Below are 13,785 nucleotides of genomic sequence, written 5' to 3'. Positions count from 1 at the left end.
ACACCCAACTCCCGCTGAATAAATCACTAAGTAACCAAGATGATGGAGCATTGATATTTCATCAAAGTTTTTATCCAAGCCGTTGCTGAGTTCCATCATCAGAGAGCTCAGTCAAACTATTTATCCAGCACTCAGACATTCTAAGTCACTCTATGGAATATATGAGTGCAGCAACAGAAGGAGGTGAGGAACAGTATGGCACTGAAATGAGGAGAAAGGGCAATGAAGAGAGGGCTATATTTACAGGTTTAATTCACATGAACAATGCACATTAAGTCAATGTTAGGTTAAAAATACAGCGCTCACAAGGGACATTTCTGGTGACATTCACCAGATTCAAGAAAAAAAAAAAATCCACTCAGTGCATACCAGTTCTTTTCATTAGACAATCTCATTTACATACATAACTTACAGAAAAGGATTAAAGGATCAAATGAGAAGTGACTGATTCAGTGTCAGTATGTTTGTTAAAAGGACGGGAATTTGAACGTTTCTTACAAAAGCCTTTGAGCTCATGAGACTGCCAGAAATGTAAGCAATTTCAGGTAAGCCACTTCAAAAGGCACAGTTCCCAGTAGTATTTACAATATAAAGATCAACCTCTGTAGGAATCTTGTATGAAACATTAAAACATAAAAAAGTTGACACAGACAAAAGGTCTATAGTAAATTCCCAGCCGCACAAAAAACAAAAACAAAAAAAATACAAAAACATAGAAAAAATGAGGTAATTAAAAATCCAGACGCGTCTACAAAACTGGCTCTTAAGACAACCCAGCACAGAATTCACCTGACAAGTTTCCAGTCATATTGGAGTAGTATTGCTGTAGTGAGCTTTAATGAGCGGTTAGTGGTTGCTGTTGGTTACGCGTTGGGTTCAGAGATGATTTCTGGGCAGGGAGAGGATATGACACACGCTGGTGACATCACGCAGCCCCTCCCACAGCCCAACGATGACAGCACACGCACTGGGCCCCCTGTAGCCCCTATACATACGCCTTATGGGCCTCAGTTCTCACACTGAGCAAAAAACACAACAGGGATGTGACTGTCGATTCATTGGGAAATACTGATTCTTCTCATCCCTAAATCTTTATAGTGCCGGTAGCGTTTGGTTTTATTGCTGAATATTCTCTCCTGATGCTCTTGCCACTCTGGTGGAGTCACTTAAGGCCTGAAAACATCTTTATTCCCTGATCATGTAAAATCCCATCCCTGGGGTGACTGACTGTTTTTGCTGGGCGGCGTGTGGGGTACCACTGAATAGTTTTAATCGAAGGAAAACGTGGCAGAAAAAAACTGGCTGATAACAAGCAGCATTAGGAAAAGCTTAGGGGTTCTAGAATACCGTCAGGGCTCCGTGACCCCTGACCCCCCCCCCGTGAGTTGATTTGGTCCTGTTACTGTCAGTTAGTGCAGTAGGTCACAGTAGAGGCTGTCAGCTTCACGTCTACTAGCTCTCAACCCTTGTTCCCTCCCTCCTGTAGTCTCCCATTTCATCAGACACCAGCTCCACGCTTCCAGTTCGGGCTCTCAGACTACAGCCCTGGAGGACTGCAGTGTCTGCAGGTTTCTGTGGTGTGTTCTCAATCAGAAGCCAATCAGGCCTCAGAAACGAGAAGTGTGGGCGCCAGCCAGTCGATGACTCAAACTGAAGCTCTTGTGTCGATGTGCACTGAAAACCAGCAGACACAGAGGCCTTCCAGGACCGCATCATGAGATCCCCGTTTCCAGTTATTTAAAATGCTGAGTGTCACAGCACTGGGAGTGGAGCCGTCCCTGTTTCTGATTCGAGACAGGGTCCCGTCTCAAAGGGACTCGAGGGCATTCCCACGGGTGGAAAGCTCCCTCCGCTGTCACACGGAAAAATAACAAAACGAGCGAACAAAAAGGCAAGCAGAAATAAAAATGGAAGGGGCGCAACTCTTCACAAATTGGTCTGGTCCCAGGAAGGATCGTTCATGGTCTTCAGCACCCTCCTGACCATCTTCTCCAGCTCCTTCCGAGCCCTCTGCTCCTCCTCCAACGTCCTCTTCATCTTCTTGTTGTCCTGTTTCGGAGAAGACGACAGGAATATTAAAACCCCTCGTTCCACTCACGGGAAGGGATTGATATGAAGAATCTAATACAGCTCTGAAATACCTCACTCTCTTACTCCTGGACTGAGCAAGTGCATAAAATGTCTCATGATTTGCACGGACAGAGATTCGGGGGCACAAACAGACCTGTCTCAGTTCCTGTACTTCATCCTTCAGGGCGTAAACGGTGTCCACGAGGCTCCTAAAACAATAGGGACGGTATGAAAGAGCAGAATCCATTAAATTAATTATTAAATGTATAATTATTACTTTGGACCTCTAAACATGCAACTCACTTTTCTACGGTTGTTTCAGGCATACATGTTTTTTCTTTGCGGAACAAAACCAATTTTACTAACTTCATAGTCCTCCGCAGATAATTAGTAAAACCCACAGCGAGTGACACTAGCTCTTGTTTTCAAAAATATTTGATGCATTTCACTAACACAATAATACACGGCGCTGTTGGCACAGCCAATGCTTGAAGAGTATTTTCACAACAGTGCTACAGAAGTTAACCACCGACGTGAAGAGACACAGATGTATGGTCAAGCGGAGGAAAGCGGTCTTACTTCTCTTCGATCACGGTCTGACCGTTGCTGTTGGTTTCTTCCACAATGATCTTCTCCTCTTCGGGAAATAGCATGTGAGGCCCCGATTCCTTCCAAGATCCTGTTTTAAAAGAAGAGAGCGTTTTCCGTTTCCGTTCCCCAGGTAATGCTTGCTTGACTGACAGAACTGACTGGAGGTGATTGTGTGATGCTTGCAGTGAGGTTGCAAGGTCAAGCTAACACGGAGTGCATGTGACAAGCTAGTGGTAGATTTGTCATGCATCAGCCCTGATGCATTACGGGTACACCCCACAAGGCAAGAGAGGTAACAGACCATCAACTTTTATTTAAAAAAGGTGTAGCTTTAAGGAGCTTCCAAAGGCTAGACAAGTTCCACCTCCTTTGTATTTTGTTTTTTTTCGATTTTGTTCACACAATATCATTTATGTTGTAAGCACATAACTCTGTTCTCTTCCATTTCCACCACTCCAGCCCAACCAAGAGCATAGAGCAGGGGTGCACAACAAGGGCTCATCCATTTCAGGTTTTTGAGTTTTCTGCACTTAATTACTTAATTAGCTCAATCATGTCCTGATCTGACATTTGTATCAGCACTAGCTACAGCTGCAGACTGAGAATGTATCCTAATGATTTTACTGTGCTGAGGAACGGGGATAAGAGTGAGCCAGTGTAGCTTATAGAGCTGTCAGAAACCAAAGCCAAGGAACCTGGGAGAAGGAGCATGTAGACCAGCCCTTTGTGACCAGAGTTGTGCACCCCAGGTATAGAGTATTTTCAGAGAACAACAACTGTTGCCTTCTTCTTAAAAACTCAAACCAAATCACAACACAACACGACACAAATAATAACTAAACTTATTCTTAAATCTCCAGACACTTTCAAAAGTTTCCCCATTTGTTCTGAGCATTTGGTGAACTAGGCAATACCAATAAGTAATAGCCTAGCTGACCTTTAAATTGCATTATAATGGAAAGCCACACTGTACCCACCATGGGAATGGGATGAACAAACCACATCTTTGAAACATTACTGCAATTTACATTTATCAGAAAATACATACAATGTTCCAAAAATAACACATTTGCATGTTCTATAGGGTACCTTATACAGTAGTTTGTTTTATCTGACAAACATAAAATAGCCCAAGCTTAAAAAAAACACATTTATTTCTAAAATGGTACATTACAATGGTGGTCACTTTCTGTTATAGGTACTCAAGACTTAAGTTGTATATATTACACACAATCCACACCATAGGTAAGCGATATAATACACACATTGTACAGTAATACAATAAATATACAACATTTTAAAATACATAAAATTAAAAGAGCACTGTTTTTTTTGTTTTTTTCATCTCTCACAAACATATTAGTCAATATTAAGTCACAAAGTATAAAACATGAGACAATAATGATGTTAGTATCGTTACAACCCTCCCTTAAGAGCCCATGATGTGTGCCATACAGGTCTCCCACCAGGGAAAGAGCTAACAAATGTGTGTGGAGAATGTGAAACAAAACAAAGCGAAATCAGGGCGAGGAGGCTACATCCTCAATCCAGACCGGGAGACGGGAGGACTCACCCGGATGCAGGGAGCTGCGGACAGCCCTGTCTTCAGGCTCTACACTGAGTCTCGCGTTTGTCCCAGGGTTTCTCCACGTTACTCTCGGAGCAGCTCATTATGTTTAAAAGGACAAACTGTCTATAAACACAGACATATATATACACGGGCACTTCCATAATGTGGTTTCAGCAAACAGGAACTTCTCCGTTTGTTACGGCTACACAGCGTCCACAAACAAAAACGTATATTAAAGAAGTGGTCCACTAGCTGAGCAGAGAACTGTTGGTCCCTCCTTTGTTGTAATATAAGCCACTTAGAAGTTGGGCCTGAACATCTAGACATCATCCCGGCACACAAATAGTAACACACCAACGAAATGTTCTATTTTAAAGCAACCGCCACTGTACTATGATAGAAGGTCTTCCCCCAAAAAAGCCCCTTTCTCAGCGACTCCCTCCACCCCCTGTGGCTCTCCTCCTCAGGCCCTTTCACACACTCTGGACAGGAAGCACCTGCATGTTGCATTATGGCATTGGCAACACTCGCCCAAAGAAAGCAAAAAGTGTGTGCTTGTGTGTGTGTTTGTGTGAGAGAGACGGGTTAGACCCCCCAACCGTCGCAGCATGCACTTGTATAGCCTGCCACGTATCCGAAAAAACTTTCATGTTTGAGGGCTTTCTACGGTAAATCGAGAATTCACATTTACCCTCGCAACACTGCGTATACCGCAACGCGAAATAACATCTCTCCTGTTATCTGCATATCAGGATAAATTTCGCCTAGAAAGCCTTTCCTTCAGAACTTTTGCAAAGGATTATAGATGGCGGAGGTAATGCCATCTTTTAAAAGAAATGCAATACTTTTTGGGTTCTGCAGTGATTGTAACACCTGACGCTACGGTTCACACCTGAGAAACTCAAATACAGAATCTCAGATATTCACTTGAAATACGTGATTTTTCAGTCAATTCCAAGCCGATACACGATCAGGGAAATGTATCTGTACTGAATAAATGCAACTCCAAAATGGCTGCCAGTTACACTGAACGGTTCAATACTAGCTGTGGAGCTGTCCTGAGAAGGGGAGGTGCAGCTGGCAGTACACAAAAGCAACTCCTCGGTCTGACCGGGTGGTCATGGTCTGCACCAGCCATGAAGGCAAGTAGTGCAGCTGAGCTGGCACACTCCACAAGGTTCAGAAGACCCGAGTGCTCGTCTGCAATTCCAAATTGGGAACTAATCAGCTGAAGCACTTAAAATGTACCAAACAGTTAAAAACCACTACACCTTTTTTGTGTGTTTGTTTTAGCCGCTGTTGAGTTTCTCTCAGGTAAGTCTGGTGTGAGTTGAATCAATAAAGCTAAAACATCCCTCCCAACCAATCCATTTGCTCTATCCACAGGTCTCCCCTATATCAGCCTACAAGATCCATAATGCACCACTGACCAACGGCCTGTTCAATGCAGAGGTACTGTTCTACGCAGTGTAGTCAAGAAAAAGCGTGACCCTACCACAACAGGGAGAACTACACAACACGGCAGGGGGTAAAAAAAAGAGAAAAGAAAAGGAGGCAGGTGACAAGGCAACAAGCAGCTGGTTGAAAGGGCTTTAAAAATATTAAAGCAATGAAATAAATAAAAAACACATTTAAGAAAATATAGTTGAAAAGGATCACTTCAGTTCTGGTGAGAGATATACGAGCAGCGGCTCTTACGGGATGAGGAAACCATCCTGTTACTATGGGCTGTCCATATGATGTCATAGTCTGAGTCTTCAGAGAGGTCAGAGGTCGGCTCTGGGCGGGAGATACTGTTGCGACGCACTGGAGAGTCCATGGTGGACAGGTCATCGTCGGCCAACACGTGATTATGCATGAGGTCTGTACCCTGCCATGCTGCGGGTGGGGAGTTCAAATCATATAAATGTGGTGGGGAGGAGGGTATCGGGGGATCCGGATGAAGGAGGAGTAGGATTGGGCAAAAAAAAATCATATTTAAAAAAAAATATGAACATTTAAAATAATTGAAACCGGGGTGAGAAAGGAATGCAATGGAAAGGAGCAGGGGGGTCCCAAAACAAACATGTTAAAACAAATGTTTTAAAAATGGGAAAAAACAGCAAAGGACAACAGAGGAAGGGAAAAATGCAAGAGAGAGTAAAGGAAAGGAGAAAAAGAAGAGAAAACACTGTTAAAGGTGTGTCAGTAACATTGGGCTATCATTAGAAAACTACAGGACTGGGGTGGCAGTGGCCTAAGAATGCTCCTATCAGCCCCAGGGTAGTGAATTCAGGAATCCAGAAGTAAAAAGCCTCCTTTCACAGAAGCAGGAGTCAGAGCAACACTACACACAGAGTTAATGTTAGCATTCATGTCCAATGTTAGTACAGAAGGACAGGAGTGAAACCAGGCTGTTTAAACAGACTTGAAGGGGTTTGAGATAACGCGTTCACTCCAGAGTATTAAGAGGAACATCCACGCAGCCTTTCACTCAAGCTTACGATACAAATCATTCACTGTCCTCCTGGCTTTCCAATGCCATCAGGCAAGTCTGTTTCCAATAAGAGCATCAGATAATTTCGCTGCAATTAGAAAGAAATCCATAGTTTCTGATCATAGAAAGCATTGAAAACAGGCAGGGCTTCAACACAACGCAGCCTCATAAGGAGATCCAGTGATGACCACACTCCTGCCTCAGGAATGTTTGTGGGCAGGTGGGCCTCTGAACTGCTGTGTGCTCCACAGGAGAAGTTCTCACAGGTAACTATTATTCCTAAGACCCAGCCTGCACTGGGTGGAAGGAGGTGCACACATTTGGCCTTTCAGCAAACTGCGCTGACCGCGCGGTCAGCTGCCCGTGAGGGGAACGTGCAGGGTGCAATCTTACTTGAGTTGAGCGTCTGGCGAGTTTTGGCACTGGTGCAGTAGGCCTCGATAACCTTCAGGATTTGGGCGTCCTCCTCCAGTGCGGCCGTGCCTGGTTGAACAAAAGACAGGAAGCCGTCAAATGAATTCAGGAGGGAGACGGTTCGATTTCCATCCAACGATCTTAAAGTTAAGCACTATACGAAGAGAATATGCAGAGAAGTCTGCTCCTTATGGTCTATGTTCACCAAGGAAATACTCCATTATTATATAACGTCCATTATGATGTTACACTGCAAACACATGAATTGTCTTGCTTATTACCACCAATTCTCAAAATGCTTAACAGGGTGAGAAGTGTCAGCAGAATCTCAAATCCCATGTTTTCATCAGTGTGTGCAATGTGTCCATTAAGGTAGTCATTTTACAGCATTAAGTGTATTAGTGTAAAAAGATAAGGGCGACATACTTTTCCTCAGGGCGAACTCCTCCTCTGAGGGCTTCCTCTCTGGCTTGCGTTTGGGGAGCAGTTTTTTCATGCTTTTGGGGCTTTTGCTGAGGTCCTGGGGGTAAGCCAGGGGGCGGGATGGAGTCAGAGAAGGCATGAATCCATACAATTAAATCTGCATGCTTCATTGGCATTTCACTGCCATACTGCCAGAGCAGTAGATTGCTAATAATAACACTGTCATTACAGTTAAAAGAAACTAACTATAATGAGCAGCAACAAATAATAATACTAATAATGATATGTTATAAAAAAATAACAATGAACGTTATTCAAAGATACAATTTACACCAGCTGTGTTTTTTCAGGCAGCGTTGAGATTTTGGTCAAGTACAGATCTGGGCCGACTGGCATGCTGCAAGGGTCTGTATTTGGGCCCCAAATGGAATCTCTGTACCTCTTTGAAGCAGAGCGCAGCCGAAGGCTTCAGGGGTGGAGCAGGCCTCAGGCAGCTCAGGCTCCATGGCTTTTGGGTCTTGGGGGGCTCCAGGGGTCCCCACATCATAGTGCTGTGGGGGGTCCCGTGGGACGAAAAGTGGGGGAGGGTGTGGTAGGCAGGAGCCACCGCTGTACCCCGGCTCTCCGAATGCCTGGATGGGGTGAGGGGGTGTGAGGGGAGCTGAGGAAAGGGTGGGGTCGGAGGGAGGAGGGGGTTAGTGTGAATAAAATCCAGTCACAGCACGGAGTAGCCTATAACAAAGAGTAAAACCAGACTTTGTTCATGCTGTTCCAGGCATGATGTATCTAAAATATGCATAATGACATAATCATGGAATCAAATTGTGAAAACTATGCACAATGATAACGTAGCTAAAAGCTAAGTAAGGCACAGCTATATAGTTAAAATGTAAAGAAGATGTGAAATGAGCCGTAGAAATGCGTTTAGGCTACTGTCATGTCCTTAAACTGCGACAAAGGTGGTGTGACTTACCGTGTGACAGGGGACGGACTGTGGCTTGGCGGCGGACATGGCCAGTGAGGTGCGCTTGGTCTGACGGTGTAGGTGATCCACCCAGTCCTGCAGGTCCTGCTGGTTATGACAGGCCACCTGGATCCGCTCGATCATGGGCCCTGCAAAGTCCAACATCATTCACAGTGATAATTAAAAAACGAAGTAGCCTCAGACCTGACCCTGGAGAGCTACGGAGGTCTGCTAGCTTGACCTCAGACTCAAGAAATCAAGTGAGGAATTCAATAGCCTTAATTGATCAATTAAGGACTGCCACACCTCATTATGACTGACTTCATGAAAAATAAAAAAAAATAAAAAATTTACAGAAAATCTGACACACAGCTATAACTAGTATATCAGGGAACTTAGGAAGACTTCTGAGACAACTGAATTCACAATCAAGCACCTTCAGAGCTCTCTGTACAAAATGTAAGCACATTTATTGCCCGGAAATTGAAGCACATTCACTTGGTTCAAGGGCCCATGCAAATCCTAGAAACACAACCAGAGAAAAGATGACTTGCTGTATTACCATATTGTGTCATACTTGTAATACATTTCAAAACAAGAGCACTGCATCACCACTTACCCGATATTTCAAAAGCATTTTTGTAGGATTCGGTGTCTTCTAGTTTGGCGATGGTCATTCCCGTCAGAGGTAGCTTACCCTGAAAAGAGCAATGGCACTTACAAATGTGTGTACAAACTCTGGAGTGAATTATCAAGGGTACAAATCTACTACTGCCACTGTGACAGAGTACTGCTGACCTGAGATAAATAATGATTAGAAATCTTACAGGCATCTAAAGCTTGATTGCAAGTGTGTGCATTTGTGCATCCGTGTGAGCGTGCGCGTGTGTGTGTTTTTGGCATGGGTCGAGGCTGACCTGGTAAACGAAGCCGCTCATTCTAGGACTGGTGGAAAGCATGAGGAGCACGTGTGGGAACAGCAGCAGGTAGCGTTCACTCTTCTCCTGTTAGCATAGCAAACAATATAACATAGCTCACTCTTATCCTGTTAGCATAGCAAACAATATAACATAGCTCACTCTTCTCCTGTTAGCATAGCAAACAATATAACATAGCTCACTCTTCTCCTGTTAGCACAGCCAACAATATAACATTGCTCACTCTTCTACTGTTAGCACAGCAAACAATAAAAGAAAAATATACATTTTTATACAAAATTATTTTAATAATAATATATATTTATTTATATAAAATAAAAATGATAGTTTCCCCTTCCTCCCATTTCAACTAAATCAGTCAGAATATATAGATATATTTTTTAAACTGGGGTGTGGCCTCACCTCGTTGCCGTGGCTGTGTACCAGCACCTGGGACATGTACAGGGCGGAGCCCAGGCTCTTGATGTCCTCCCCCTCCCAGCAGCGGATGGACTCTGTCAGGATCTGCAGCTCCAACTCCTTCCGCTTCCGAACCTCCTGGCACCGGGCCTGTAACCATGGCAACACACCTCCCATGACCACGCGCTCTATAGTGATGCATCCCTCGTCTTGATATCAAATCCACATTTGTAGTTGAACCTCAATATGAAGGCCTATTTTTTTTTTTTTTTAATGCTTGTTTGAGTTTCCTCCATTACTGTCAGTCTTTGAAAGGTTGAGACCACAACTTAGACCTCACACAGAACAGTCAGTGGGTATCAAGTGGTATTAAACTGTGATCAGATTGGCTAAGTGATGAATGACTGGCTGCTGAAAGCCAATTTAGCAAACGTCTATTTTCAGAGCTTATCATCTGATTACGGTTATCTGTAACGCATCACTGTAGTCTTAAAGTGACAGTTCATTTTCTGGTTTTTTTTACATTATGCAAGTATTAGTATATGTTCTTGGTTGGCCCAGATAGCCTTTACTAGCATGAAAGGATATTTCTTACGACCGCCAGCTTCACAATGGTGGATAAGGGGCATATTCGGGCATTGTGTTGCATGCAACTCCAAAAAAGAAGCTTGTGCAAATATTGTATATACTGCATGCAATTATTCATTTTCTAGCATGTATTCATGTATTCATTTTCTAGCATAATCAAAAACATTAGCTTTTATATAGCGTCGTTACACTCCTTTCCCAAGGACCCTTGTAGTAATGTTGATACAGGAAGCCACACCACAACTTCCTTCAGTCTCAGGATGCATGAGTCATAGTAAATAGTCCCAGCCAAATCCAATACAAGCTGCTTTGGACTTCCACCATGTGCATTGTTTTGGTTAATGTAGGACCAGGTGTAGGACTACAAATGCCAAATACCTCCATACCAGCCAATGTCAAGCAAGCACATCACCGGATGCATTCTGTAAATACTTCAAAAATCCTTAATTGCACACAAAAACCATTAGGGCCAATCAAAAACATGTATTAAGCCTGAAATAATGAACTATCAGCTTAGACCGTTTTCAAATAATGATGGAAATCTCCACTCTCTTTTGTGTTAATTCAGCCTCTATTCTAGGTCTACTTTCTCATAACACCACCATCTGCTGGTCGGTTTGAGACTCCTCACCTCCTGACAATAACATGCATCCCACTGCGTGCGAGGGAACTGCTGCAGGAGTTAGACCGGAACATTCCAGAACCAAACACCAACACAAGGTAGTGTAAAAAAACTCAGACTGAATACTATGCTAAGAGATGGGGGGGGGGTTCACGCATAACGTAGCCACACTGCTGCCAGAATGCATGGCCTTAATATCCCTGGGGTGCCTGTGTTCTGAAAATGGAGTGATAAACAGCACAAGATGGCGGGGGGGCTTGTGTGTGGAACATGCAGACTTGGAACAAAAGAGCCAGCATGGTTGAGGGGGTACACGTGCCCGCAGGGGGGGATTAAACCACAGGGCCCTCTGCCTCCGTGGGTCAGGGGTTTAATTGCGACTGGCCAAAAATGTTTCTTTTTAAAGACATTAATGAGGCCCTCTGCTACAGTGGCCCTAATCAGTCTGTCCCACACAGCGCCCATCTCACTCCAGCTCCATGGTTACAGTTATTAGGAAAAAAAAACCTCAAGTTAAAATTTGAGAAAGTATGTACAATCATTTCACGGAGGGAGATCAGTGATTACATTCGGTGACTGAGTCAGTGCAAGAGATATTCTCATCAGTTGAGACCCCAATACATTGCAAATAGGTAGTTTAAACAGGTTACATTCTGGCCATGTTATTGGTTCCTCTAGCTAGGACATCCCACAGGTTGATGTACAATTGGCAACACGCACGCAAGGCAGGTTCCAGCCAGTTGGACACGACGCACCTCATCACTCACGACACCCCCCCGGGTCTTCAAGGCGCCTGCAGTCTGCCTGCGCCCCTTACACAACCCTCTCCAAGCACAGTAGCCTTGGCAACTCAAATAAGTGGGACAGCACACATTTGGCTGGACACGCACAGGAGCTAAGGCTGAACGGAGCACCGCGGGCAGGGGACACAATCCCGCGCAGTACTGACATATCCCTGAGTCAAAGGCTGTGACCAGCCTTGGGCCGGTCAGTAAGAGACACTCTGGTCTTCCTGACCGATTGACCGCGCCGGTCAGTTAAACCCACACCCTGAGCCGGCCAGAGGAGGATAGGCTCCCCATTGAATCTGGTTCCTCACAAGGTTTCTTCCTAAATTCCACCATGAGTTTTTCCTTGCCACTGTTGCCCTAGGCTTGCTCTTGTGGGGTTGTAGGTCAGGGTTTTCTGCAAAGCGTGCCACAATTGTTTGTGAAATGTGCTATACAGAAACATTTTTGATTATTCGAATTTGTTTGATTGAGGGTTGACTGAACAAGTGCCTCCCTCACATTGACACTGACTGTCTACAAAAACCGATCATAAGCTATTAATTACAATGTTTGCTCAGTAATACCACAATTCATTGGTCAATACAAAGTCACATACAACGGCCTTCCTGCTTCTATTCAGTAATTTCTTCCCCGTAACACTACAATACCCAGCTGTGTACAGCATCGGAGGGGAGTCTTGAAGCTGAAGGCCACAGCTCGATATTGCATTTATTTAATTAAAAAATGAAAAGGAAAAGCTGATCGACTGAAATTCCAGAGCGCACTGCAAGCTTGCAAACTGTAGCGCGGTAACGGCAATCAGCTAATGGCTAACTACGCTCTTGTGAATTGCATTAGCCGTGCTCGTAAACGCGCTGCCGTCACTCCGTCAGACACTGAGGCCATGGCAGGGTCCATTTTGTACATGATCTACAGCAAAGACGCCCAAGAGTCTTACTGGACATGGACCAGTCAATCAGAGTGAAGGGGAGGGAGAGAGACTCAGAAACAGATGAAGAGAGAGAGAGAGAGAAGCAGAGTGAAACACAAGAATACACTTTTTTCATATATGATTTGTTTTGGCAATACTATCAAATATAAAGCCATCCCAATAAAGAATATCTCCATTTAAATACTGGCAAAATTACCAACTGCGCAGAAGATAAGTGAGCAAAAACAAACAATCATTAAGTTATAATACTAACTGAAAGCAAAAATCCAGTTAACACTCAGTGGGGGGAGACAGGGGGTAGGATTCACTTCAGTGGGCCCATGAATGAGCATCACCGTTCAGCTGTACTGCTTTTGCACCTTCACAAAAAGGTATACAGCTAGCACACAGTTTGCATTAGACGCAGGAGGGAACACAACTCACCGAGAGGTTTTTGAATGATGCCATGCACTTCTGAATGTCCGGACGGTCAGGGTGAAACTCCTGTAGAGAATACAGGTGGTGTTTTAAGACAGGATAAAGCTTCAAATGCACGCATGAACACACACATACACACGCACACAAATTATCCTAACACACGATCATAATAACACACAATGTCGTGCAGGCAAGTGCACGTGTTCACGGCCCCGGTCATGCGCGTACAACCACTCACTCGCTGTCGTCATTTATTGGTCTAACAGGCAGAAGCCCAGGCCAAACGGGCCCAGGACGCGTTTCCTTGACGTTGCCGTACCTCCATGTGCCTCTCCAGCTCCTTCAGCAGGGTGGGGTACTTATCCAGCCTCATGAAGGGCTTACTGAGGCCTGTGGTCAGGGTCAGGATCCCAGGGGAGCTGGCTCCCTTCCCCTCCATGAACTCTCCCAGCTCCTCACTGCAGACATGCACACACAGACAGACAGACAGACAGACAGACAGGGGTGGAAGAACGGACACAGAGTGAGTGGTTGCTTACGATGAGACGTTTGTCTCACATGTGAGGAGAGCACGGTGTGTGTGCGCGAGTG

At 44.5% G+C, this 13,785-nt stretch overlaps 1 protein-coding gene across 4 annotated transcripts in view; it reads right to left on the bottom strand.

Moving 5' to 3' along the window:
• Positions 1-235: 235 nt before the first annotated feature.
• The window catches only part of LOC133116377 (rho guanine nucleotide exchange factor 7-like), a 38,490-nt gene continuing 24,940 nt past the window's right edge, over positions 236-13,785 (bottom strand). For 2 of the 4 annotated variants that reach the window (XM_061225851.1, XM_061225852.1), the window contains exons 10-22: positions 13,514-13,652; positions 13,201-13,260; positions 9,849-9,995; positions 9,426-9,512; positions 9,128-9,206; positions 8,518-8,657; positions 7,984-8,205; positions 7,548-7,641; positions 7,101-7,190; positions 5,930-6,109; positions 2,650-2,749; positions 2,225-2,279; positions 236-2,049 (exon numbers count right to left, since the gene is read on the bottom strand). In XM_061225851.1, the coding sequence (XP_061081835.1) occupies positions 1,927-2,049; positions 2,225-2,279; positions 2,650-2,749; positions 5,930-6,109; positions 7,101-7,190; positions 7,548-7,641; positions 7,984-8,205; positions 8,518-8,657; positions 9,128-9,206; positions 9,426-9,512; positions 9,849-9,995; positions 13,201-13,260; positions 13,514-13,652 (1,516 nt within the window). In that variant the 3' untranslated portion in view covers positions 236-1,926. Of the gene's footprint in view, positions 2,050-2,224; positions 2,280-2,649; positions 2,750-2,954; positions 6,110-7,100; positions 7,191-7,547; positions 7,642-7,983; positions 8,206-8,517; positions 8,658-9,127; positions 9,207-9,425; positions 9,513-9,848; positions 9,996-13,200; positions 13,261-13,513; positions 13,653-13,785 lie in introns of those variants that run through there. The other 2 variants (XM_061225853.1, XM_061225854.1) reach the window with 2 other exon arrangements.

The sequence above is a fragment of the Conger conger genome, chromosome 17 (assembly GCF_963514075.1).
Source record: "Conger conger chromosome 17, fConCon1.1, whole genome shotgun sequence".
NCBI classification, from domain to species: domain Eukaryota; kingdom Metazoa; phylum Chordata; class Actinopteri; order Anguilliformes; family Congridae; genus Conger; species Conger conger.
The sequence above is the reverse complement of the archived record's forward strand: the minus strand, read 5'-3'. Positions and strand labels throughout refer to the sequence as shown.